The 24,477-nt window shown below is 42.2% G+C and overlaps 1 protein-coding gene across 3 annotated transcripts in view; it reads left to right on the forward strand.

The window, feature by feature from the left end:
* E2F3 (E2F transcription factor 3) overlaps positions 1-24,254 on the forward strand; it is a 47,684-nt gene extending 23,430 nt beyond the window's left edge. For 2 of the 3 annotated variants that reach the window (XM_076330631.1, XM_076330632.1), the window contains exons 2-7: positions 7,607-7,718; positions 9,999-10,218; positions 15,250-15,408; positions 18,113-18,227; positions 21,082-21,220; positions 21,985-24,254. In XM_076330631.1, the coding sequence (XP_076186746.1) occupies positions 7,607-7,718; positions 9,999-10,218; positions 15,250-15,408; positions 18,113-18,227; positions 21,082-21,220; positions 21,985-22,250 (1,011 nt within the window). In that variant the 3' untranslated portion in view covers positions 22,251-24,254. The remainder of the gene's footprint in view (positions 1-7,606; positions 7,719-9,998; positions 10,219-15,249; positions 15,409-18,112; positions 18,228-21,081; positions 21,221-21,984) is intronic. The other variant, XM_076330633.1, reaches the window with a different exon arrangement.
* Positions 24,255-24,477: the final 223 nt, after the last annotated feature.

Genomic DNA, 24,477 nt, shown 5'->3' on the forward strand with positions numbered 1-24,477 from the left:
GAGCAGAAAATGGGTTGTCCGCTTACCTCAGTGCCCGAGTTACATTGGTGGTGGTGACTCCGAGGCACTCTGACCTTCTGGCAGGTCACCTCTCCACAAGATATCAGGATGAAAATCAAAGGGAATTAGTACCTTGAGATTATAATCCTCCTTCAGAAAAAATGACCTGCTGTAGGTCTAGGAAGAAACCACCATTTTTCATTGCTACGTTTCGCTAATTTCTTGGTTTGGTTCAGGTCATCGTGTTTCATTTAAAAGTGGTTGAAAACGTTCTTCTCTTCGGACAGGACTGAGATGAGAGAAGTGTGAACTGCCACATGGGGGTGAGGTGCCGGGCATCGATGCACAGCGCTGCTAATGCGGGAACGAGCTATCCACGCTCTATCTGTTAACATGTCTGAAAGCTAATGTATTCCTTTCAGTGGGTGTTAGAAATGGCATTGTGTGATGTTCTGCAGTAATGACTGGGAGGCACTCATGACACTTGCATTACTTCTTTCTGCATATTCAACCTGAGCAGGGAAAGCCATCGCTGGGTTCCTCTGGCTTGGGTCCTACTTTCAAACAAGAATCTGCTGATGAAACTTGGCCACCCACATTTTAACTTTTTTGAGCTAAATGTGAGTCTTACGGTTTGATATTTAAGAGCTTACAGTTCGTGGCTTCCTTGACACTCCCGATACTTCTGAGGGAATTGTGAAAATGGAAAATCGATGGAAATAGGATGGTTTAATTAGGCCTTGAAAGAAACTTCACCAGAGTAACGCTATCAGCCTTCAGCTCTCAGGGTCAAATGCCTAATGAGGAGATGCAAATGATCAGAATGTAGTTTAATTTGATAATTGTGAGGTGCCTCTTATTGAATGATAAACCCAATTAAGACATACAAAGGGGATTTTCTTTTAATATTCATCTACATTAAAAACAAGCAATTTGAATTTGACTGTAGCTGAATGAATAATTTCAATATAGGAGCTAAAGAAGAATTTCCCTCAGTCAAAACTGTAATAAGCTGATACCTGATAAGCTGAAAAATAAGCTGATAGTTTAGGAAACACAAATTGGTATAGTGGAAATGATTTTTTTGTCCCCTTTTTACTACAGTTGCCATTTTCTGAGAAGAAAATTTGGGGCTTTTGTGTTGGAGTAGATTGATCAGGATGATTTCTGTAAGCTGTGTTTTCATTTGCTTTAAAATGCTTCTTTAAATGTTACTTTATATACCAGCTGCTTGTCACTCAACTAATAATCCTGACTAATAAGTAGCGATGTTTCAGACTCCTGTTCTTTTTCTTGCTTTTACAATTTATTCAATTTTCAAGGCACTATTTTTTGTGTATTCTTTATATGCTTTTACCTCAGTCTAATGAATGAGCTACGTGTAAAACTTAATTTCAAGGTCATGTTTTCATTAAAGTGCCATTCCTGGTCTTGTTCCTCTGTGTAGGGTAGTAGGGGAATGCCTGCTTTTGACAGAGAAGTAATATTTTTGGGAAGAGTTGAGAGGGCTTTTAGAAACCTCCGTTTTAAGAACATACTTAGTTTATTGTCTTTTATGTGCAAGTAGTTTAATTCCCAGCTATTTCTTTATCTTCCTATTCTTTTCTTAAACACCCTTTTTATGGTTTTATACTGTCAGAATTAACTACTTAAAACCAAGGGTAGTATAGTACAAATTATTGGTATCTGTGTGTAGACCACTGGGGTAAATATTTCTTCATGGAAAACTGAACTCTGTCTCCCTTCCAGGAGCGTGGACTGCAAATTTATTTCCTCGTTGCTCAACAGAAATAGGCACGAAACGAGGAGTTGTCACTAGGAGTCCGAAGGCAGCAACTCGGAGAGTCCTCTTGCATCTTTTTGCTGACCTCAGGTGTTTCCTCACTTGTGAGCTGACCTGCAGAGCTCAGCCCTTTCCCTGCTGAGAGCTCCTCTGCTTTCCTCTCTGCACCTCTCCCCATTTTTCGGTCTCTCCTGGCATTAGCTGTAGTGTTTGCCATGCCCTCAGCTGGGTACAGCCCTCTGGCAGGCACACAAACTCCACATACCAGAGTTTGTTCATTTGAGCGCGTTCAAAAGGCACAGCCTGTATCACCTTGTTCAGTGGAGAAATCTCCCTAGCATATGAATTTTTCTGTGCATTCACCCCAAGGTGTCTTTTTTCTTTGCTTCTTCACTTGTATTCCTCCCTCATCAAGCTCCAGCTTAATTTACCCTTTCATGTAAGGTGTTTGCTTTCTTCTCTGCAGCTCTTGACCTCCAGAACAGCTTTCCAGAGTTCATGCCTCAGAACCTCGGCTTTTAAATTGTATTTTTGAGTGACTGCTTAATTTTGAAAACATGGAGGAATACCTGTGGAAAGTGTGTAGGGATTGTTAAAGTGCCTGTGCTATGGCTTCCTCTCTGCTTTCAAAAGTTATCTGTACTCTCTGGATAGGCTTGCATCCCCTCCCCAGTAATATCACCATTGTGGTGACATACAGAAAAGCTGCCCTTTTATCTGCCCCTAGCAATTGTAATATCTTCTAGAGACTACGCCAGACTTAGTCATCTGCCCTTGCTTAACTTGCCCAACTTAGTCCTCACTCTGAGACACTGACGGAGACACAGTTGAGCGCTAAGACACATTTCTCTGGCTTGCTGCTTGGTTCACCGTCAGCTATCACTTAATACACACAATTTATTCCTTGCTATGCTTGGTCATTTCCAATCTTCCTATTTTCCCTGCTCAGTCAACCCTAAATGGGAGTTGCTTTCCAACTCCTCATCCCATTTTTTTGGAATAAGTTATTTTATCTTCTGTCCCCATCTCAGCAGACTTTGTCCCAGTTTACTTTTGCTCTCATCCTGAGTTCAACTTTTGTCCCTTTGTATTTAAATCAGACTACTGCTGCTCTAATATGCCCTGAATGCCTGCTACGGGGGCAGGGGACTTAGATGTGTCTCATCCTGGATGGGACCTCCCAGGAGATAGCATGTGCATAGCCTGGGCAGGCCCAAGAGCTGTGGCGCTTGCAGTTTGAAATGGAATTTGGCTGTTAATGTTTATACTGAAAATGTACCAGCTGTGCTTTTCCAAGTGTTTTTAAATTTAGGATTTGGAGGGAATAGAAAGGCACATGCCCGACTCAGATAATCCTTCTGTCAAATTTTATGTGCCTGCTAAAGCATAGTGGGTGCAGCAATATTTCAGACCAAGGGGTTTCAGAAGGTAGCACAGGTAACGTAGTTTTTCTTAGGTCTGTCTCTTCCAGACAGAGCAACTGTCTTGCGTCCAGTAATAAAGCTGAGGGAGACATCTAGCAGGAAAAATTTCAAATGCGCATAGTTTGGCAAAGTTATGCTCCATGGTTTTATCATTGGAAAGAGTTAGAGGACGTTTTACTGCTGCTTCCCTCGAACTTAAAAATATAAGCCTCACAGAAAATGAGGCTTTGGTTTGACACGGTGCGGTCTTCAAAAACTGATGCTGGCTGTCCCCCCCCACGGTACTTCCCCCTCTGCTATCTTGACAAAACCCCGTGCTGGCTGTTACATCATGCTTAGCACTCTATCTGTTATGTTCTTACAAGGTAACACTCTGACTTTTTTTTTTCTTTTTAATTGGTGCCAGTTTCTTTCCCCAAGAACTGAAGTTGATTGCTGTGTGACACGAAAGCAAAGCCACTCGAATGCCAAGCTGATGCCCCAAGGAGGATGGAAGGTGTCCCACCACTCCTGCTCGGCAGCCCTCAGTGCAGACAAGTCGCCTGGCAAGGGCTAACCCAGCAGAAAACTCCTCACTTCTGTTTTGGAGGAGGGTTAGGTTTCTGCTGGTTGTGATCCCTTGAGCCAGCTCCCTGCGGGGTCTGATGAGGACCCATCGGTCGGGTGCTGCCCGCAGCGGGGGAGCAGTGGTAGCTCAGGGTTGGAGGGAGGACGCAGGAGAAGTGGTGGTGGCAGCAACCTGTTAGACCCAGGTAGCTGTGAGGTCAGAGCAGCCCATTAAGGAGGGATGGGCTATAATTTCCCGATTGCACCTTTTCCATCCCTTTTTTCAATTCGTGATAAGCTACGTTTGCTCTTTTTCTAGTCTTCTGTAAGCATACCTGCCTCCAACCTCTTCTTAAAAGTTAATCCCTGAGACTGAGTATTGTAAAGTGAATTTCATCAGGTCCTGCCTAATTGAAAATACTTAGCTTGTCCTAGTAGATTTTAAACTATTTTCCTATAGACACAAGTGTTCTTATGAAGACGTTCTTGTGGGTTTGCCTCTGATGTTAATTGTGGTAGCTACCTGGGTTTCTTTTTTTTTTTTTTTTTTTAAAAAAAAAAGGGATTGAAGCTAAAAGGGCATAACTACGTAGGAGTCGAGGTGCCGCCGGTTCTTAGTGGTCTGCACTGAACAGTGGATCCATAGTTGTATCTATATCAGCAGTTGCTTGTAGTATTGAAAGAGAAAATGGAGTAAAAAAAAGTTGATGCCAAACTTTTCAGGTCTCCACCAAGGGGTTAGGTAGGTGTCTGGTTCAGATCAATAGGATGCTTTCCTGTTACTTTTATGTTTCTCGCTGGATGTATCAATTTGTGGCTTTACCTGTCTCATTGCCCCATGTGCTTTATGCTCCTTTCACGATCCCCCTGAGGAATCTGACTTCCATTTATTGCACTCAAGTTTCATGTTGCTGAGAAGTTCTTAGTCCCTATGCTTCCTATCTTTCCCTACCATTGGGATGCTTTGTGCTGGTGTCTTTTGGCTTGATACTTCTTAGCAGGTCCCACATACTGTGTCAGAAGATTCTGCATGCTATGATTGATCAAACAATGCAAATAAAGACAATACAAAATTTGTACAAAAACTTGTAGAAATACTGCAAATAACAAATACAGTGCTGTAGCAGAAATAAGTTATGCAAATCAAGATTTTTTTTTTTTTTTTTTTTTTAAAGGGTTACTGATTCTGCTGATTGCTGAATGCAGATCTTGAGATTTCTCAATGGAAGTCTGTTATCAGAAAGCACTATGAATAATTTTGGAGATAGGAGAGAGAAACCGTGAGTCCCCCAGGATCTCTAGTGCAAAGAAAAAGGCACTAGAAAATCTTTGGTCTGTAAGTCAGGGAAGAAGAAATTGAGAGAATATACCACTTCAAACCTGCATCTTGTTATGAAGTTTGTAAAACAGGAAGGGGAAGAAAGCACTTGCTGAGTGATGTGTAACATCTGGCCAGAAATTAAACATCCCCCAGGGTTTGCTAAAATTGCCTCTTGGTAACTTCACCAAGCTCTTTTAAACTCTTCTAAAATATTTTGCTCTGTATCTCTTGCTCAGGTTTTCTGTATGCTTCGTGCCCTACAAAATAACTACCTTGTAGTGCTATCTCTGCCGTTTGGTATTTTTCCAGAAGCTAGTCAACAGTCCTGTGCTGCCTGTAGGTACGGTACGCTGGTGAGACCAACAAGAGTGTGTTGTTTGTAACACCCCCCGACACACACGGATGGGCTTGCGCTGCTGTGCGCAGCCAAAGGATGCTGTTTATGTTCTCTCACTACAAAACCTGATTATTTGAAGTTCACAGGAGCAAGTTGTAAGTGTTTAACCACAAAAGTAGGGGCAAAATAACGTTGTTCATGTCTTGCAAACAAGTTGAGACAAAAAGTTTTGATGTGTAGCCCAATGATGTGTAGTTTCTCTTCTGATGGAGAGAGCTGCTGCAAATCTCTGGATTTTGAGTCTTTAGCATTTCCCCTCCTTCTCACACCTGGTTTTGAGATTCTCTTTTATCTTTAATTGTACCCCTTTGGCCTAGTCTTCCCACACCCTGAATTGTTCCCTTTTCACACCTCCATCCTTTTCTCTTATAGTTCTCAGGGTGGTAAAACACTTACTTATAAAAAGTGTGAAATGTATTTCTCCCTCTGGAATAGCTGTAATCTTAATTTAATCCAATTATGGTGGCTAAACATATTAGCTGGATGCTTTTGTTAACTGTTGACCTTTTTAAAATCTGTGTCCTTGGATTACAGAGCGGATGTCTCAGGGAGAGGAGCAGAGGTCTTTCACGCCATTAGAAGCTGCCACCAATGGGCCGCCGGGAGCCCGGTGCCTGCATTGGTTAGAAGGATGCAGTTAGTTCAGTTTTGCTCTGTCACTGATGAATTAGTGCATTGCCCCTTTGCACAAAATACGGAGAAGAGTGGCTTGAGCACTCTGCACACGCTGTTACGCTGTGGGCTTATATGATTTTCATGTACTTTAACTCGCCTTTTAATAAGTTTGAGGTTTGCAAATGGAGTCCAGTACAAAGATGTTAGCTATCCATAAATAAATGCATATAAATGAATTTATTTAGAGCCTTCTGTTGGTCACAGACCCGAAGTAAAAAGCATAGGCTAAATCCACAATACAGAAATATCTGTCTATAGCTCCATAGCAGAATGTATTATTTTATCTTGTTTCCCTGAGGAGCAGAATACGATCCAACCCTCTGGGGCAAGTCTAAAGAGCAAGCAAATAAAATACTCTGAATTATCCTACCTAATTGAATAAACAACATTCTTCAGAAACAGTTATTTGGCTAAACTTCACTAGATGTAAAACTTTTTTCTTTTTTTCTGTGTCTTCCCAGGTAATGTTCTTTCTATTGTTAGGATAACAAGTATCCCCAGATTTAATTTCAGTAACCTGACTAGCATGGCAGGGTATAGAATTGTTTCCAAAGATAGTAGATTGTATTTCTGTCTAGGAACAAAATTCATATTGGTGGTGGTTTTCGTTGCAGTTTGTCTTTGTGTTGCATAGTTCAACAGTTTCATTCATGATTTTTATAATTCAGGATGTACACAGCTTTCCTTTGAGCTAAATGCAACGTTTAGCTGATTTTCAGGCATCATCTTTCTGATACTACTTTTGCTCCACCTTGCTTTTATGTAGGCAGCTTTAATGCAAACATGCTAGTTAATGTGAAATAAATGTAGTGGTTGTGCTTTCAATGAGGACAAACTGTTGACAAGCAGAGGAGAACAGTTGTCCAATGCTGCTCTTGATGTTGTGTCTCGTATTTCATCGATGGAAAGCTTACAGTAGTGGAAGTTACTGGCCCTCTCAAAGCCATCCTTTCAAATGGGGAAGGAAAAATGTAACTTGCACTAATACTACTTGTGCACAAACTTACACGAATATAAGGAGTTTTTCAAAAGAAATGTAGCTTTGTGTGTGCATACCTGTGTGCTTGAGCATTTGTCTTTGGTTTTCTTAACTGAAACGTTCTCAACTCAAATGGAGGTAGAAATCTTTCATATGTATTTAAAAAGGTCCAGACTAGACTGAAGCAGGTCATACAACCGTCACTCAACTTTTCAAATTAAAAAACATTGCTGAATTTTCCAAACAAAACCATCAACCTAGCCTTTGAGAGTGAAACATTGAAGTCCACCTTTGGATTCCCACAAATATTCAGATTGCCTTGTGATCAATATGGGGTATGAACCTGTACTGATACAGAACCTTGCTGTGAAAAGTTCACTGCTGTCTGCCTTTCCTGTAATCCCAATATTGTGTTTGATAAAGTGAAATACACTTCTTAACAATCCATCAATTAAAAAAAACCAACTGTTTTTTTTAACAGGCAAAACGAAGGCTGGAGCTAGGAGAAAGTGGCCACCAGTATCTTGCTGAAGGACTAAAGACTCCAAAGGGGAAAGGAAGAGCTGCCACAAGAAGTCCAGATAGTCCAAAAAGTAAGGGAACTTGTAACACGCTGTATGGCACAGTTTTTTGATTTCGCTAGCTTGAGATCAGAGTAAACCAGTACAACAGGCTGCGTTACCTTGCTAAAAAAGTGTGTTTGTTACTGTCCTCACCTGGATGTGTGTGCAACATACTCGACCCCACAGCCAAGCGGCGCACAACGTGTTTGCAGTGTGCATCAATTGCTGGTGCAGAGCTGCTGAGAGGCCGCAGAGGCTCCTGGCTGTTAGGTCTGTCCCTCTGCCTGCTGGGCAGCCTGCAGCCTCTCCGTCCAGGACCTCCTCTTCAGCCAAGGACGTGAAGTTGGGGATGCTTAGGAGAGGTAGATGCTGAGGAATCAAGATGATACGACGGGATCAAACGCACAGTTTTCAGGCAAGGCTAATCAGGCCAGCCTCCTCCTTCCTCGCTAAAGTTACAGTAGCTGATTGGCAGGGCTTCTTCCCCCAGGCAGGGGTTTGCAAAGAGCTGCTGTGCCCCAGCAGCGTTGCACTTAAATGTTTTTTGTGGGCTCTGAGCTGCCTCCTCCCCCGGCAATATGACTAGATTATTACTGCCACTGTTTAGTTACTGCAAGTATTAATTTTTGCACATCTGTATGGCCTTGGGCAGTAGGTTTCTTGCAACAGGAGCTGGGGGTGTAGCCTTGCCATCTTGTTTGGGGGATTTCAGCAGGAGAATTAGGCTTGCAGAGAGAGGGGAATGGGGAAAAAGGAGGACTGGGTCAGCAGTGGTAGTGATGGAAGAGCAAGAGATGTGAAGGGGTACTTGTCCCTCCTCACTAGTCTAAGTCTTGTTTCTATTGAGGCAGATGGGAGAAGTGAAATTAGCTGAAGATATGAACTTAAAGCAGACAAATTAAACCACCACAGTTGTTTTAATTAAACTAAACTTCATTAAGCTAAATGAAGTCCGTTTTAAATTGAAGTGTGTTCTCACGGAAGTTCAGTACCATTCGGAGCATAGGATGCTGCTGCAGTGTTGATAAGGCTGTATAGAGAACTTCCTTGCTGCATGACCAGGAGCATATGCCATTTTAGGTGGGGATCAAGTATTCTCTTGCCCTTCTCACTCTGATCCTCTTATTCTTTTCCAAACCCCAAATTCAAACAAACAAACAAAACCCACCCTGCTCTAAATTCATAAGGTCACCTAATTGATATGAATTTTCCTCCATTTCCCAGTGCAGACAAGCCCTGAATCTATCAAAGAACGAGATACAGCAGGTTTTCTTTGCAAACAGGCAATGAATTGGTTTTTATTGAAAAGCCATCATATCCTTCAAAATATTTCGGGGTAGTCTAAAGGTTCGCTTTCAGGTAGAATTTCAGTTTTGACTGACTTCTGCAATTAAGTGTGGGACCTGAACCTTGAAAACATGAAAATGACCACCACATCAGCCTAAGATCCATCCTGCATAATACTTGAAGCAAATGAAAGGTTTGAGATGCACTAGACCAGCAGACTTCTAATAAAGGCTGGCTCATTTCCCTTGACACAAAGGCCTTGAACATTTAGAATTAGAAATTATTCTGATCTACGTATTTAAACTCTTAAAAGCTCATCTATCAAGTACATAGAAGCTACATTTGTGCGTTAGAGCAGCGAATTGTCTAGTAAGATCCGAGCCGTTTGCTGACTTCTAATTTAAAAGAAGTGGATACTCTTGCCCAGTTTGCGCATTGTTTGGTTATGGAGAAATGATGATTATAAATTGTACCTTGCGTCAATCTCCCTAATTCACTTGAGTGTTCTGTAAGCCATGGGGCCTGGCACTGATGGAATCTGTCATTGTGTTCACCCACTGAAGTACACCTAAGTCCTGCTTAATTGCATGTGAAACACTTATCTTACAAGAGGGGAAAATCAAACCCTGATGAAAGCTGGCTATCAGCCTGATGAAGGAGAGTCATAGGGGAATTTTTGGTATTGCTGCCAGGATAAATAGATACTAAAATTACTATGAAGAATTCACATAGTGAAAGCCTAAGTAGAATATTGCTACGTGTATCCGTCAGACTAATGGAAATATTTGCATTTAAAAAAATGTATGTATTTGCTCATGTACCTGTGACTTTTGGAAAAGTACATCTTGAAATACAAATAAATACCCAGTGGTAAGTTGTGTCTTAATGCAGAGGTTTGAGAGATTTCTTTAGTAAAAATGAAAGAAATATCTGTAATATGTATCCTTTCATTTCTGGATGCTGCTTTCGGAACCAAAATGAGAAAACCGATTTATCTGGGTTTTTTTCTCTTTTCTTTCCAAGCTCCAAAATCTCCTTCAGAAAAGACTCGGTATGATACATCACTTGGCCTTCTTACAAAGAAGTTCATTCAGTTGCTGAGCCAATCTCCTGATGGGGTCTTAGATTTGAACAGAGCGGCAGAGGTCCTCAAGGTGCAAAAAAGGAGGATTTACGATATCACCAATGTACTGGAAGGCATCCATCTCATTAAGAAAAAATCCAAAAACAACATTCAGTGGATGTGAGTATTCGTTATCCTTTTCCATTCCTGCTGGCTGATTTCACTGTCACAGAGCAGCAGTGTTTTTCTTCTCCCACCTTCCATTCTAACACTTTGCTCCAAGTAATCATCCAAAACGCCTTCTATCAGGAAAAAGCTTTCTTTTTCTGTTAAGACAGGTTTTCAGTGTATAAATAGCATTTGTCAGGGAAGTTAGAAACCAGCATTTTGTCTGAATACTGGATTAACTCATTTGCTTTCGCAAGTGGAGTAAGATTTTAGGTACACATCTCTACCTACTGCCTTCCTCGGTCTTTTTCAGGGTGTGGTTAGAGGAGAGGGGCGTTAGAAAAAAGATTTTGGAAGTACTTAAAAATATTCGACTTCTCCATCTTGATGCTAGTTCCAAAATGTGTTGTCATGATAAAAAGATGCTTTTTCTGGAAAGCGTAGTTTATGTTGATTCGCTATGGGCAGGTTGAGGGAGAAGGAGCTAAGGACTGTTTCACGTGGGCACCAGTGACACAGCCAAGAGCTGTCTGAGGACTATCAAGAAGGACTGCAGAGCCCTGGGAGCAGCGGTAAGGGACTCAGGAGCGCAGGTAGTTTTTTCATCAATCCTGCCGGTCAAAGGGAAGGGGTTTGAAAGGGCCAGTCGAATCTGGCGAGTCAACAAATGGTTACGGGACTGGTGCCACAGCCAGGGGTTCAGCTACTTAGACCATGGGACTCGCTTTGAGAAACCTGGTCTACTGGGGGCTGACGGGGTCCATCTGTCAGAGAAGGGGAGGAGCATCTTCAGTCATAGGCTTGCCAAGCTGGTGAAGAGGGCTTTAAACTAGAGATGCCGAGGGAGGGGAACCTCAATCCATCCCACTCCTACCAGTTTGATGCCAGGGCCAGCAATAGATGCCCAGAGCCTGGAGAGGGAACGCAGGTCAGCAGGAGAGCGCCTGAAGAGCAGCACAAAGGAACTCCAGCCAGTAAGACGGCTTCACTGGGGGCCCAACTTAAATGCCTCTATGCAAATGCATATGGCATGGGGAATAAACCAGATGAGCTAGAGACATGCGCACGCCTGCAGGGCTACGACCTTATTGGCATCACGGAGATGTGGTGGGATGGTTCCTATGACTGGAGTGTTGGGATGGAGGAATACAGGCTCTTTAGGAAGGACAGGCAGGGGAGATGAGGAGGGGGTGTTGCCCTCTATGTCAATGACCAGCTGGAGTGCATGGAGCTCCTCCTGGGGATGGATGAGGAGCTGACAGAGAGCTTATGGGTCAGGATTAAAGGGAAGGCAGGGACAGGTGACATTACAGTGGGGGTCTGCTACAGGCCACCTGACCAGGAAGACCGAGCAGATGAGGCCCTCTATAGACAGATAGGAGCAGCCTCACGCTCACAAGCCCTGGTCCTCATGGGGGACTTCAGCCACCCCGACATCTGTTGGAGGGACAACACGGTAGGGCGTAAGCAATCCGGCAGGTTCCTGGAGTGTGTCAATGATAACTTCCTTCTCAAGTGGCAGAGGAGCCACCAAGGAGAGGTGCTATGCTGGACCTTGTTCTCACCAACAAGGAGGGGCTGGTGGGGAATGTGAAGCTCAAGGGCAGCCTTGGCCGCAGTGACCATGAAATGGTAGAGTTCAAGATCCTTAAGGCACCGAGGAGGGCGCACAGCAAGCTCACTACCCTGGACTTCAGGAGAGCAGACTTTGGCCTCTTCAGGGATCTGCTTGGTGGAGTGCCATGGGACAAAGCCCTGGAGGGAAGAGGGGCCCAAGAAAGCTGGGTAATATTCAAGGATCACCTCCTCCAAGCTCAGGAGCGATGCATCCCAATAAAGAGGAAGTCAGGCAAAAATGCCTGTTCATCCTGCATGGATGAACAAGGAGCTCCTGGACAAACTCAAACACAAAAAGGAAGCCTACAGAGGGTGGAAGCAAGGACAGGTAGCCTGGGAGGAATACAGAGAAGTCCGAGCAGCCAGGGATCAGGTTAGGAAAGCTAAAGCCCTGATAGAATTAAATCTGGCCAGGGACGTCAAGGGCAACAAGAAAAGCTTCTATAGGTATGTTGGGGATAAAAGGAAGACAAGGAAAAATGTGGGCCCTCTCCAGAACAAAACTGGAGACCTGGTTACCCACGATATGGAGAAGGCTGAGGTACTCAATGACTTTTTTGCCTCAGTCTTCACTGGCAAGTGCTCGAGCCTCACTGCCCAAGCTGCAGAAGGCAAAGGCGGGGACTGGGAGAATGAAGAGCTGCTCACTGTGGGAGAAGATCAGGTTCAAGACCATCTAAGGCACCTGAAGGTGCACAAGTCCATGGGACCTGATGAGATCCATCCACGGGTCCTGAAGGAACTGGTGGATGAAGTTGCTAAGCCACTAGCCATCGTATTTGAGAAGTCGTGGCAGTCTGGTGAAGTTCCCACTGACTGGAAAAGGGGAAACATCACCCCCATTTCTAAAAGGGGAAAAAAGGAAGACCCGGGGAACTACAGGCCAGTCAGTCTCACGTCTGTGCCTGGGAAGATCATGGAACAGGTCCTGCTGGAAGCTACGCTAAAGCACATGGAGGACAGGGAGGTGATTCGAGACAGCCAGCATGGCTTCACCAGGGGCAAGTCCTGCCTGACCAACCTAGTGGCCTTCTGTGATGGAGTGACTACACCAGTGGACATGGGAAGGGCTACAGATATCATTTGTCTGGCCCTCTGTAAGGCCTTTGACACGGTCCCCCACAACATCCTTCTCTCTAAACTGGAGAGGTATGGATTTGATGGGTGGACTGTCTGGTGGGTGAGGAATTGGTTAGATGGTTGCATCCAGAGGGTAGTGGTCAACGGCTCAATGTCCAGATGGAGATTGGTGACGAGTCGCATCCCGCAGGGGTCCATATTGGCACTGGTACTGTTTAATATCTTCATCAATGACGTAGACAGGGGGATTGAGTGCACCCTCAGCAGGTTTGCAGATGACGCCAAGCTGAGTGGTGTGGTTGACATGCCAGAGGGATGGGATGCCATCCAGAGGGACCTGGACAAGCTTGAGAAGTGGGCCCGTGTGAACCTCATGAGGTTCAACAAGGCCAAGTGCAAGGTCCTGCAGCTGGGTTGGGGCAACTGCCGGTATCAATACAGGCTGGGGGGTGAAGGGATTGAGAGCAGCCCTGCCGAGAAGGACTTGGGGGTACTGGTGGATGAAAAGCTGGACACTGGCGGCTCACGGCTCAGACAGGTGTACTCTTTGCTGGGTAGAAAACTGGCTGGATGGCCGAGCCCAACACCAGTTGTGGTGAATGGAGTTACATCCAGTTGGTGGCTGGTCACAAGTGGTGCTCCCCAGGGCTAGTATTGGGGCCAGTTCTGTTCAATATCTTTATCAATGATCTGGACGAGGGGATCGAGTGCACCCTCAGTAAGTTTGCAGACAACACCAAGTTGGGTGGGAGTGTTGATCTGCTCGAGGGAAGGAAGGCTCTGCAGAGGGACCTGGACAGGCTGGATCGATGGGCCAAGGCCAACAGTTTGAGATTCAACAAGGCCAAGTGCCGGGTCCTGCACTTGGGTCACAACAACCCCATGCAGCGCTACAGGCTTGGGGAAGAGTGGCTGGAAAGCTGCCTGTCGGAAAAGGACCTGGGGGTGCTGGTTGACAGCCGGCTGAACATGAGCCGGCAGTGTGCCCAGGCGGCCAAGAAGGCCAATGGCATCCTGGCCTGTATCAGAAATAGTGTGGCCAGCAGGAGTAGGGAAGTGATCGTGCCCCTGTACTCGGCACTGGTGAGACCGCACCTCAAATACTGTGTTCAGTTTTGGGCCCCTCACTACAAGAAGGACGTTGAGGTGCTGGAGCGTGTCCAGAGAAGGGCAACGAAGATGGTGAAGGGTCTGGAGAACAAGTCTTATGAGGAACAGCTGAGGGAACTGGGGTTGTTTAGCCTGGAGAACAGGAGGCTCGGGGGAGACCTTATTGCGCTCTACAACTACCTGAAAGGAGGTTGTAGCGAGGTGGGTGTCGGTCTCTTCTCCCAAGTAACTAGTGATAGGACGAGAGGAGATGGGCTCATGTTGCGCCAGGGGAGGTTTAGATTGGACGTGAGGAAAAATGTCTTTACTGAAAGAGTGGTTAAACATTGGACCCGGCTGCCCAGGGAGGTGGTTGAGTCCCCACCCCTGGAGGTATTTAAAAGATGTGTAGATGAGGCGCTTAGGGACATGGTTTAGTGGGCATGGTGGTGTTGGGTTGACGGTTGGACTCGATGATCTTAGAGGTCTTTTCCAACCTTAATGATTCTATGATTCTATGAGCCGGCAATGTGCGCTTGCAGCCCAGAAGGCCAGCCGTATCCTGGGCTGCATCAAAAGAAGCGTGGCCAGCAGGTCGAGGGAGGTGATTCTGCCCCTCTGCTCTGGTGAGACCCCAGCTGGAGTACTGTGTCCAGCTCTGGAGCCCTCAGCATAAGAAAGACATGGACCTGTTGGAGCGGGTTCAGAAGAGGGCCACAAAAATGATCAGAGGGATGGAACACCTCTCCTATGAGGACAGGCTGAGAGAGTTGGGGTTGTTCAGCCTAGAGAAGAGAAGGCTTTGGGGAGACCTTATTGCAGCCTGTCAGTACTTAAAGGGAGCTTATAAAAGAGATGGCGACAAACTTTTTAGCAGGGCCTGTTGCGACAGGACAAGAGGGAATGGCTTTAAACTAAAGGAGGGTAGATTTAGACTAGATATAAGGAAGAAATTTTTTACGCTGAGGGTGGTGAAAGACTGGAACAGGTTGCCCAGAGAGGTGGTGGATGCCCCATCCCTGGAAACATTCAAGGTCAAGTTGGACGGGGCTCTGAGCAACCTGATCTAGTTGAAGATGTCCCTGCCCACGGCAGGGGGGTTGGACTAGATGACCTTTAGCGGTCCCTTCCAACCCAAACTATTCTATGATTCTGTGACTTGATCTGCACTGTAAAAGCCTGCCTCTTCCCTTTCCCATAGCACAGGGTCAAGTTTTACAAATGCTGAAAAGGTGTCTTCCTCCCCTGTATCCGCAGGGGTTGCAGTCTGTCAGAGGATGGTGGCATGCTGGCACAGCGTCAAGGCCTCACGAAGGAGGTGACCGAACTGACTCAGGAAGAGAAGAAACTGGATGAGCTAATCCAAAGCTGCACCCTGGACCTCAAGCTGCTAACAGAGGACTCGGAGAATCAGAGATATCCTTTTTCTCAAAACCTCAAAGGTGGTCAGTCTCCTTGCTGTGCTCTGTAATACTAAGAGAATTCCTCTAAGTGATGTCATAAGAAGCATCAGAAATTTCCAGAAGTTGGGTAACGGGTTTTAATGCAGTTCTATATAAAAGTTACTTAAGCCACTTGCACCTGTAATGCTTCTGGAATGTCAAAAAAAAAAAAAAGAGAAAAAGGTGGGTGTATGAAGGAGCCCATTAATATCCATGTTCACGTAGAGCAGAACCAAGAATTTAGCTGATTAATGAGTGACAACATCCAAAACACTGTGCTTTTTCGACTCTTGAGCCCAGAGCAAACCCCATTTGTATGTGTGCAGAAATTATAAAGGTATGCAGACAAAGCCTTTGCTAAGGTAACAAATACTTGTGTGTGTCTAGTCATTGCTTAATTTTTTTTTTTTTTTTTTTTACATTAAACTGATGTGTATATAGATTACAGACACAGAGAGGAAAATAAAGTTGGGAGTCAGTTTAGGCTGAAACTTGCAACAAATTTTTAGCTGCTTCTGGCTAGAGAATCTAAGTTAGAATATAATAGATAAAGGTTTTATGAGCTCTCAAAATGTCTATTTTAGACTTAATTATTTAATGTAATAGCAATGCTTGAATGCATAAGGTTCATATGACTTCTGGTATTTTGGCTGCTAATACCCCTTGCAAGTAACCAGTTCTCATTTTCACTAGATTTCCCACCTATTAGCAACAGAAGAGAGCATTTTATTAAATGCTGATGTAAAAACTTTTATTACTTTAATAGTCAGTAGTTCTTAAAGAACATGTAATAAGGTGGACTTATTCTCCGTTTTGAAGGATAAGAAATAACTACAGGAGTGTGTCAGTAACAAGTCATGTGAACTATGTAAATATTGTCTTTTGATTGTGCTTGTATCAAAATGCCTATGAAAGCAAGCAAAATGAGTATGAAAGCAAGACCACCGAGTGGCATAGGGAGCAGGGTCAGCGCTGCCTTGATCCACGAAGAGATTTAAGCAAAGCAAAATTGAGCATTACAATTCTGTATTTTTCTAGTGCTGTTTGCTGTGGTAGAGATCCCTGCCCTGCAGTCGATGGGCGAGGAGGGATCAGCACTAGCAGCGTCTTGGCCTCGTGCTTTTGTATTTAGGAGAGCGTATTCCCCAAACCCTTCTGTCACTCTAAGTTTACTGATAACACTAGTGATTATTGAGGAAGGAACGTGGAAGTGTGAAACCTGGGGAGGAATCTGCGTGCATCCCAGTATAGTCTTTTGCTCACCTCACTGAAGCCTGACCTGAGGTGACCTACTGAACACTCAGGGAGCTGAGAAGCCTCTTCCTTTGCTTAATCTCTGAAGACGAAGCTTCTGCTTTTGAAAATGTTTTTCTTTTCCCTCATGTTTAGGTAGTGCCAAAATATTGTTTGTGCCCCGGCTGTGTGCTTCCTTGTCGACCTTATAAATAGAATCAGACAGTAACTGATCGCTACCTTGAATGTTTTGGGATCTGCCCAGCATTAGCGTGGGGAGCTTTTAGCTACAGCAATGAAGATTGTTGTTTTATTTGAAAGCCTTGCAACCCTTTCCTTTGTTCATATAGCGACAGCCACTGTTGCTGTAATTTGTACTCTGCCTTTGCAAACCTTGCTAAACCTTACTCAAGGCGTGGTAGAAGCCTTGATAAAAGCCATCTGCCTGAAAGCTGACCTGTCGTTTTGCCCCCGACCTGTTACTTTGCATTTGGTCCAAGTCAGATGTGAGACGTATTGGTTTTTTGAGCTTGGGCAGTTTGTCTTGCTGTACGGTAGCAGTAGACATTTACCAAAATTGTTCACTTTTACATCCCCCAAAAGCATAATAATAAATTAGGCTTTTTACTTCTATGGCATAAGTATTATGCTAGATACCTCACGGATGACAAAACTAAAGAGCTGGAAGCACTTGCATGTAATCGCGGCTGTTTCACAGTTCGCGACCAAAAGCTCTGTGACACCTCGGTTACACAGGTCAGTAAGTGAGGCCCCACTGTGCAGTAACCCACCAAAACACTCATGATGATTTGACAAATTCATGTTGAACAGCAAAATATTTATGTTCATTCCGTGCTTATGTAGAAATCAGCTTTCTGCACTGTCAAGTTGTTTAAAGTAGTTGTTTAAGCAGTTTTTTGAAGTAATTTCATATAATATAAATGAATAAATAAATATATGAATATATAAATGTTAAAAAAACTCAAATGAAAATTGTAATTATTTTATTGATGACTTAAAAAATATATTGTGTATGCACGTCTATAACATGCGTCTGTAAATTCCTTTACATTTTTTCTGTGATTTCCAATTCTCTGCATTTTCATAGCAAGGGTGTAAAAAAAAAAAAAAAAAAATTTTTGCTTTGCGCAGTCTGTGAGTAATTGCGGGTTCTTGAGCTTTAGCTTATGTAGCTTTACGCGTGTAAAGGAGAAGGACTCAGCACGAAGAATGCCTTTTGTCACTCGGAGGTGACCTCAGCTGTTAGATCAAAGGGAAATTCTCACACAGTTTCACTGCAATCACAACCAGTGTAGAGAATAGGAAACTTTAGGCTAAGAGCAACGTAGCCATGGAAAATGGAAAAATAATTGAAAGAATTCTGCATCTTCTAATAGTCTGAATATATTATAACCTGTGTTGGAAAATTCCTTAACAGTGATTACATTAGCTTATGTGACGTATCAAGATATTCGAAAAATTAGTGGCCTTAAAGACCAAACTGTTATAGTTGTGAAAGCTCCTCCGGAAACAAGACTCGAAGTGCCTGACCCAGTGGAGGTAAGGAGAACCTGGCTTTTCCTGCCAGGTTATACATCATTTCTCTATAGATGGAGCAAGTGTGTTGTGAGTCTTAACTGTGGTAACTGATGCCCAAGTTGGATTATAGTGGCATGCAATCCTATATTCATCTGTCTTACAAACTTTGGAGGTGTTTTTTTAAAAAAGGAAGGGGAATCTTTAAAAATCATTTTACACAAAGCAATCCTTATTTCTTCCTTTTCTGTAAAGTCCAGCTTTCCTTCAAAGTAATCCACACTATTTACAGATTGTTCTCTTCTGCCATACTTCATGTAAAGAAGAGCTCTTCCTTGACAGTTGAAATTCTGTAACCATGTAAAATCTTTCTCTTAAGAGATTCAGCTCCCTTTTTTTTTTTTTTTTTTTTTTTTTTTAGCTTTATGTAGTTTTAGTTATAAAGTTCATGGATAACTCAATGCCTTAAGCATCTTGAGGACTCATATTACTGGTATCCTAATTTACTGAGAAGTATGTTTTCATGTAGGATTTTCTTTTCTGAAGTATTACAGTTACTGAGTTACTGTAGAAACTTGTGTTTTATTCCTAGAATCCATTCTTGCCCTTCCTTCTTCCATCATCATCTTTGCTTCATTGACAGTGATTTTACACATCTGTGTAAAACTTCGTACATTTTGCTAGTGCACTTTTTGTTTGCCATCGTGAAGTCTGTAGGGGATGGGGATTTCCTTTCCTATTTTGTTATAGGTACTTCTGTTTTCTGAAGCTGTCTGTGTTCATCTGTGTCCCTCTTCTGTTGCCCCTTGCTGCTCAAGCCACAGTCTCTCTCTATCTCTGAGTGCCAGTTTTTGTATATGAGATACCTGGCTCTCATTCTTTCGTCCTCATTTTGTTTCTTTTCCTTATCTCAGGTAGATGTCTAGGGTAACATAGCTGCTTCTCCCTTCCCTTACCTGATGTCACAGTTGCAGAGAAAAATGCTTCGGGTGGCTTTCCTTTGAAGATATCCTCAGGGAGTAGCTTTATTTTTCTTCATTCCTCTCACGGTTTATGAACCACGTGGTTCAGCTGTTCCTAGGATTTTATCTCTTGGTGGCAAAAGTGAGCTGCTTTTCAATTCCCAGTTGTTATGACAGACCCAAGTACGTTGGACAAACGTAAATAATTTGCACGAGCAATCGCTTTAGAGATTCAGAAATGTACCTAATTTCTTCTCTCAAGGAGCATTTAGACATAGGACTAAACCCCAGAAACCTCCGTGCTGTGTTCATACCTCTACGTTATTCCTTCATCCCTATTGTTGGGGTGGTTCCACTGAGCCTAGGGCCACCTGCTGCGGGGCAGGCAGGAACAGACTCCAGATTCCCTGTCACTTCTTTTCCGAAGATTATTCTCCACTTGCTTAGGCCCATTACAGTTTCCATCCTTTTTTTTTCCCTGCCTTGGTCCTTAATTTCCCCTTTGAACCTAGGTGCAGGTTTTGGAAGAATAAATCATTTTGCTGCAGTGAGGAAGGGATATCTTTTGTCAGTATCCATAAATATATACTGTTATTGTTGCTTGCTTTCCTGTTTCTTTCCCCTAGGCATTACGCTTTGATTTTTAATTCAGTGAAATCAGGCAGGTAGAGAGAGATGCACACAATCGTTATAACTAGCGCCTAGACCTCCCTTATCCCCTCTACCCAACTTACTCATTTAATTTTCAGCTTCAGGCAGTAGAAGTCCTATTTCTTTCTCTCATTTGCAGTTACATTTCAGTGTCTTTCTTTGCATACCTCAGTCACTCAACAGTACCTTCCCCAACTCCTGCTCTTCCCATCTCCTCTTTTCTAATTATCTATAGCATTGCCCTAAGTACTCTTAACTGTTTTCTGCGCCCTGGGGTATCCCTGTTCGGTTGTTGTTCTCTGTATTTGTAAATGCTGTCTATTGTGCTACATAACTGTCAGAACACAAATAATATGAGGAACTTTTTGTCAAAGGACACAACAAAATGTATTTGAAAGAAGTCTGCAAAGAGGTATATAATGCCTGTATTCATGCTTTTTAAAGCTATTAATGCAATACAGCTGGAGCAGGTTTATTTTTAACTGGAGTCATTTATGATTTTCTGTCATAACACTAAGAGCAACTTTGCAGATTTTCTGTCTATATATGTCATCTTGTATTGCATCAGTGTGTGAAAATTAAGAAAAGATAATTTCTTGAGATGAATTAGGAGTTCCTGTTATTCAGAAACACCATCAAAATCAGAGTTGCTGTCTTGAGGGGGCAGAAGGACTTATATATGTCTTATATAAGTTTGGGTGAAGAAAATGTAATCTCTTTTTTTCTTTTCTGGTTATTTGGAAAAACATCCCTGATAAACAGGGGAACTTCCATGCAGCTATTTGAGTTCAGTGTGAATTAGTGCTGAAGGTTTTTGGGTGGGTGAGAAGGATGTTTTGGCATTCTTTAAAGCAGAAACATTTACACAAATACATCCAATAACATTGTTATGAATAATAACAAAACCTGTGACTTGCATCCCATAGTTCCATTAAATCAGAATGCTCCAGGTTGTTATGGTTGTAAGAAAATGTTAGGAGTTCAATCCTTTATACCTCTCTGGTTATGATACAACACACAAAATCGTGGGCTTCTGAGATGCCTGCACTGCAGACAGTGGGAAAAGCTTTTATGTTCTTTTCGGGTCTATGAGATACATCAGCCAAGCCTTTCACATCTTCAGAAAAATGCATGGGGGATTTCAGGTTCTTTTGATTAGGAAAAACTGTATTCAAACACTCACACCCCAATAAGAATTTACTCTGTATCGTCAATATTCTGTTGCGTTCATTGGTATAACACCTTACTGACGTTTGTTTTGTTAGCAGAGTGCATTGATACATTTATCTAGTACTCAAGGACCTATTGAAGTTTATCTGTGCCCAGAGGAAAACGATGCCCTCAGTCCAATGAAAACCTATAGTCAGGACCACAACGGAAATATTTCCAAAACCATTTCCAAAGGTAAAAATATTTCTTTGTAATACTAATGGTCATTTCTTCGTGCTCTCATGCAAGATTTCATTCTGAACTTCAGATATCCAGCTCTTATTTTTTGGCTTTCTTTTTCTAAGAAGTGAAAAGCTAAGGTATCCATTTTCCACTGTGCCTTTCTGGTTTATATAGGGGAAAATATGTTTTCTTCTGCATCAGTTGTTAAAAATGAGTTTGATATTTGCATGTCATATGGAACTATGTAACCTAAGTTTATGCAATATTGAAGAAAGAAACAATTTTGTTCCTTTTGGGTTTTCAAATAGGACAGTAGCAGCAAAGATTCGCTTCAACACAAGAGGCAGAAATCTCTGTAGATTTGCTTCAACACAAGAGGCAAAAATCTCTGTGTATGGGTATATGCAGCTACGCAGTGTCACTGATGACATCTGTTGCCTAGGTGGTTTTCACTTTGACTATGAATTCCACCGAAAAATGGGCATCTCTCACTACACTTGATTTCCGCGTCCCGTCCCCCCCCCCCGTAGTTGTTTAAACCTTGTAAAATAATTTTTTAGTAGAAAAGCCAGTGGCGATAGCAACATGTGTATTTTTGAGCAGCCCTTTGTAACATACCAAAAACAAGCTAGAAATTACATGGAGGCCATTTTTTGTTGAAATGATGCTTTATGAAAGGCCCTTTATGCAGTGGTTACTTTGTTTGATCTGTGTCTAATATTTCTAATGAGATTAAATGTGTCATCTTTTATTTTTTTCTCTCCCTCCTCCTACAGAAGTGGCTTCTACTAACTCAGGACAAGGTGACTGCTCAGTAAATATGGCAACAATCTCTCCATTGGCTTCTCCAGCCAACCTTCTCCAGCAGACAGAGGACCAAATTCCCTCAAACTTTGAAGGACCATTTGTGAATTTGCTGCCTCCTCTGCTTCAGGAAGATTATTTGCTGAGCCTTGGGGATGAAGAAGGCATCAGTGACCTCTTTGATGCTTACGATTTAGAGAAGCTTCCTTCATTGGTGGATGAATTTATATACAGCTGATTCTCTTAAATGCTGTCCGTATCTAAATCATGTTTTTAATGGAATCAAAAAACCTGCCAGAGTTGTCCCCTACTTACTATAAAATAGCATTATTAAATAAACTAGGCTCTCGAACAGTGCTGATATTTTAATTGAATACTCCCTAAAATACTGTAAACAAGTGAAGGCTTTTACAGCAAGGCCTTCTCCTTGACCCTGAGCTCCAGCGCCTTGTGAGTCAGCAAGCGCAAGCAGGTGACCATAAATGTTTTGTCTTCGCACTCCCCCAGTCTCTGCTTACCGTGACAAGTGGGCTTACGGAGAAGGGCTCAATGAACTGGGTTAGTCCTAAATAACAATTTTATAATAGTATTTCAGGTCGTGCCTTCTGCAGAGAATGCATGTCTCTTGAGTGTCACAACATGGATTGTACCTGCAGTGAACATAAATATGAAGTAATGCAAAAGCGTGAAATGGGATTCTTCAGCTACTTGTGGGAATGTTTAAATTGCTGTCATAATGCTCATTTTGAGCTGTGTATGTGTCTCATTATGAGGTCAAATACTTATGTCCTTAAAAGCTTTTAATAAAAAAATACACTGTAAATATAGTGTATATTGCAAATATTGAAAAGTATAAAGTTCTGCCACTTCTTGTAGTAATCACAGATTTAAAAAAAAAAAGCTTGTGTGTGTGTGTGTGAACATAGGTTTTTGTTGGTTGTTTTTTTTAAACTAGAACGAAGATGCACAGTTCAATTTTACTGCCCCCAGTGTGCATTAGAACTGGTACATAAATTTTTGTGGTACTAAGTGGGGCTTTGTGTTAAGTGCCTACTAGAGATGCACTGTGGGTTTTTCCCTCTATGGAAAACACTTATGCCAAGCTTTGTTTGTTCAATATATCATATTTATCTCAGTGGGTTAGCTTCCTCTGCTTACAGCTTTTTATAATTCTCTTCGCCAGCAAAATGGAACTAATTTTTTTCCGAAGTACATAACTGTAAGTACCACATCAACTGAATTGCATTTATTTTTTTGAAGACCTTTGGTAGTATAGTATAGTACCAATATTTATTTTTTGAACGTGAGAGGAATTCTAAGAAGTCTTAAATAATTTTTTTTTGAGTGTAAAATACGTTGCCATGTTCTGGGCTAAATTAATGTAATGTTGATTAGATGAAGCCCATATAATCCTTTTGTTTGCATTACTGTTGTGCTTATCTGACATACTCAGAAAATTAGTACGATTTGTACTGTAGTAGAATATTACGTATGCAGGTTTTCTGGTACCATTGAGTTGCTGCTATGAAAGCTCACACACGAAAAGGCAAGAAGTCACAGTACTAATAAGAAAACTGTATGACTGTGTGAGTTTTGGAATATAACAGATGTATAAAGGGCAACACATAAAGAACTGTTAAACAGTGTTAAGTGTGTGTTTATATGTACAAATGTGTGCATAGATCATTCAGCAGTTGTATTTAAGTTGATATATGTTCTCAACTCACACTTTAGTTATCTAGCAGTTTTGTACAATAGAATTAATTTGTAAACACTGCCAGAATATTTTCTAGCTGGTTTGTAATTTTTTAAGAGTTTTTTTAGATGTGGATCTGTACATAAAATTGTAGTATTTAAAGTTTTCGTCTTGTGGAAGAGGAAGGTAAAAGTTGTGTGAGCATGAAGATTTGCGAGACAAAGGGGCACTTTTGCGGGGGAAGAGAAAATGAAGACTAACACAGACATCTTTTTTGTACAAATTAAACACTTGTCCCAATGTGTGTGGGCAAAATACTAATCTAATTTAGCTTTGCATTGTATGCTAGTTTAAAAAAAAAAAAAACTCTGTAAAATACTGTAAAAAAAAAACAAACAAAACCAACAAAAAAAGCTTTTATGGTGAGTTTTGTAAATAGATTTATTAAAGGATGACCTGTTCTCTAGCTGTGATCTTACCACTTCAAATGGATGTAATTTGAATAAATTTTGTATGGTAATGAATCAATAAAAAGCATTTTTTAAAGAGTTTAAATTTGTATACAGCTATTTAAATTCTTCTTACTCTTGGTGCCTATCATGCTGCTTCTTGGAACCTAGCTGTTACTATTTTCATTATTAGTGCTCACACTCATTTGACACCAGATATGTTTCGATCCCATTTTTTTTATTATGCTAACAGTAAGTTCAGTGTTTTTTTGTTTTGTTTTTGTTTTTTTTTTTAAGCCAGAGTGAAACAAGAGTAAAAG

Source organism: Aptenodytes patagonicus, chromosome 2 (genome assembly GCF_965638725.1).
Source record: "Aptenodytes patagonicus chromosome 2, bAptPat1.pri.cur, whole genome shotgun sequence".
Classification (NCBI taxonomy): domain Eukaryota; kingdom Metazoa; phylum Chordata; class Aves; order Sphenisciformes; family Spheniscidae; genus Aptenodytes; species Aptenodytes patagonicus.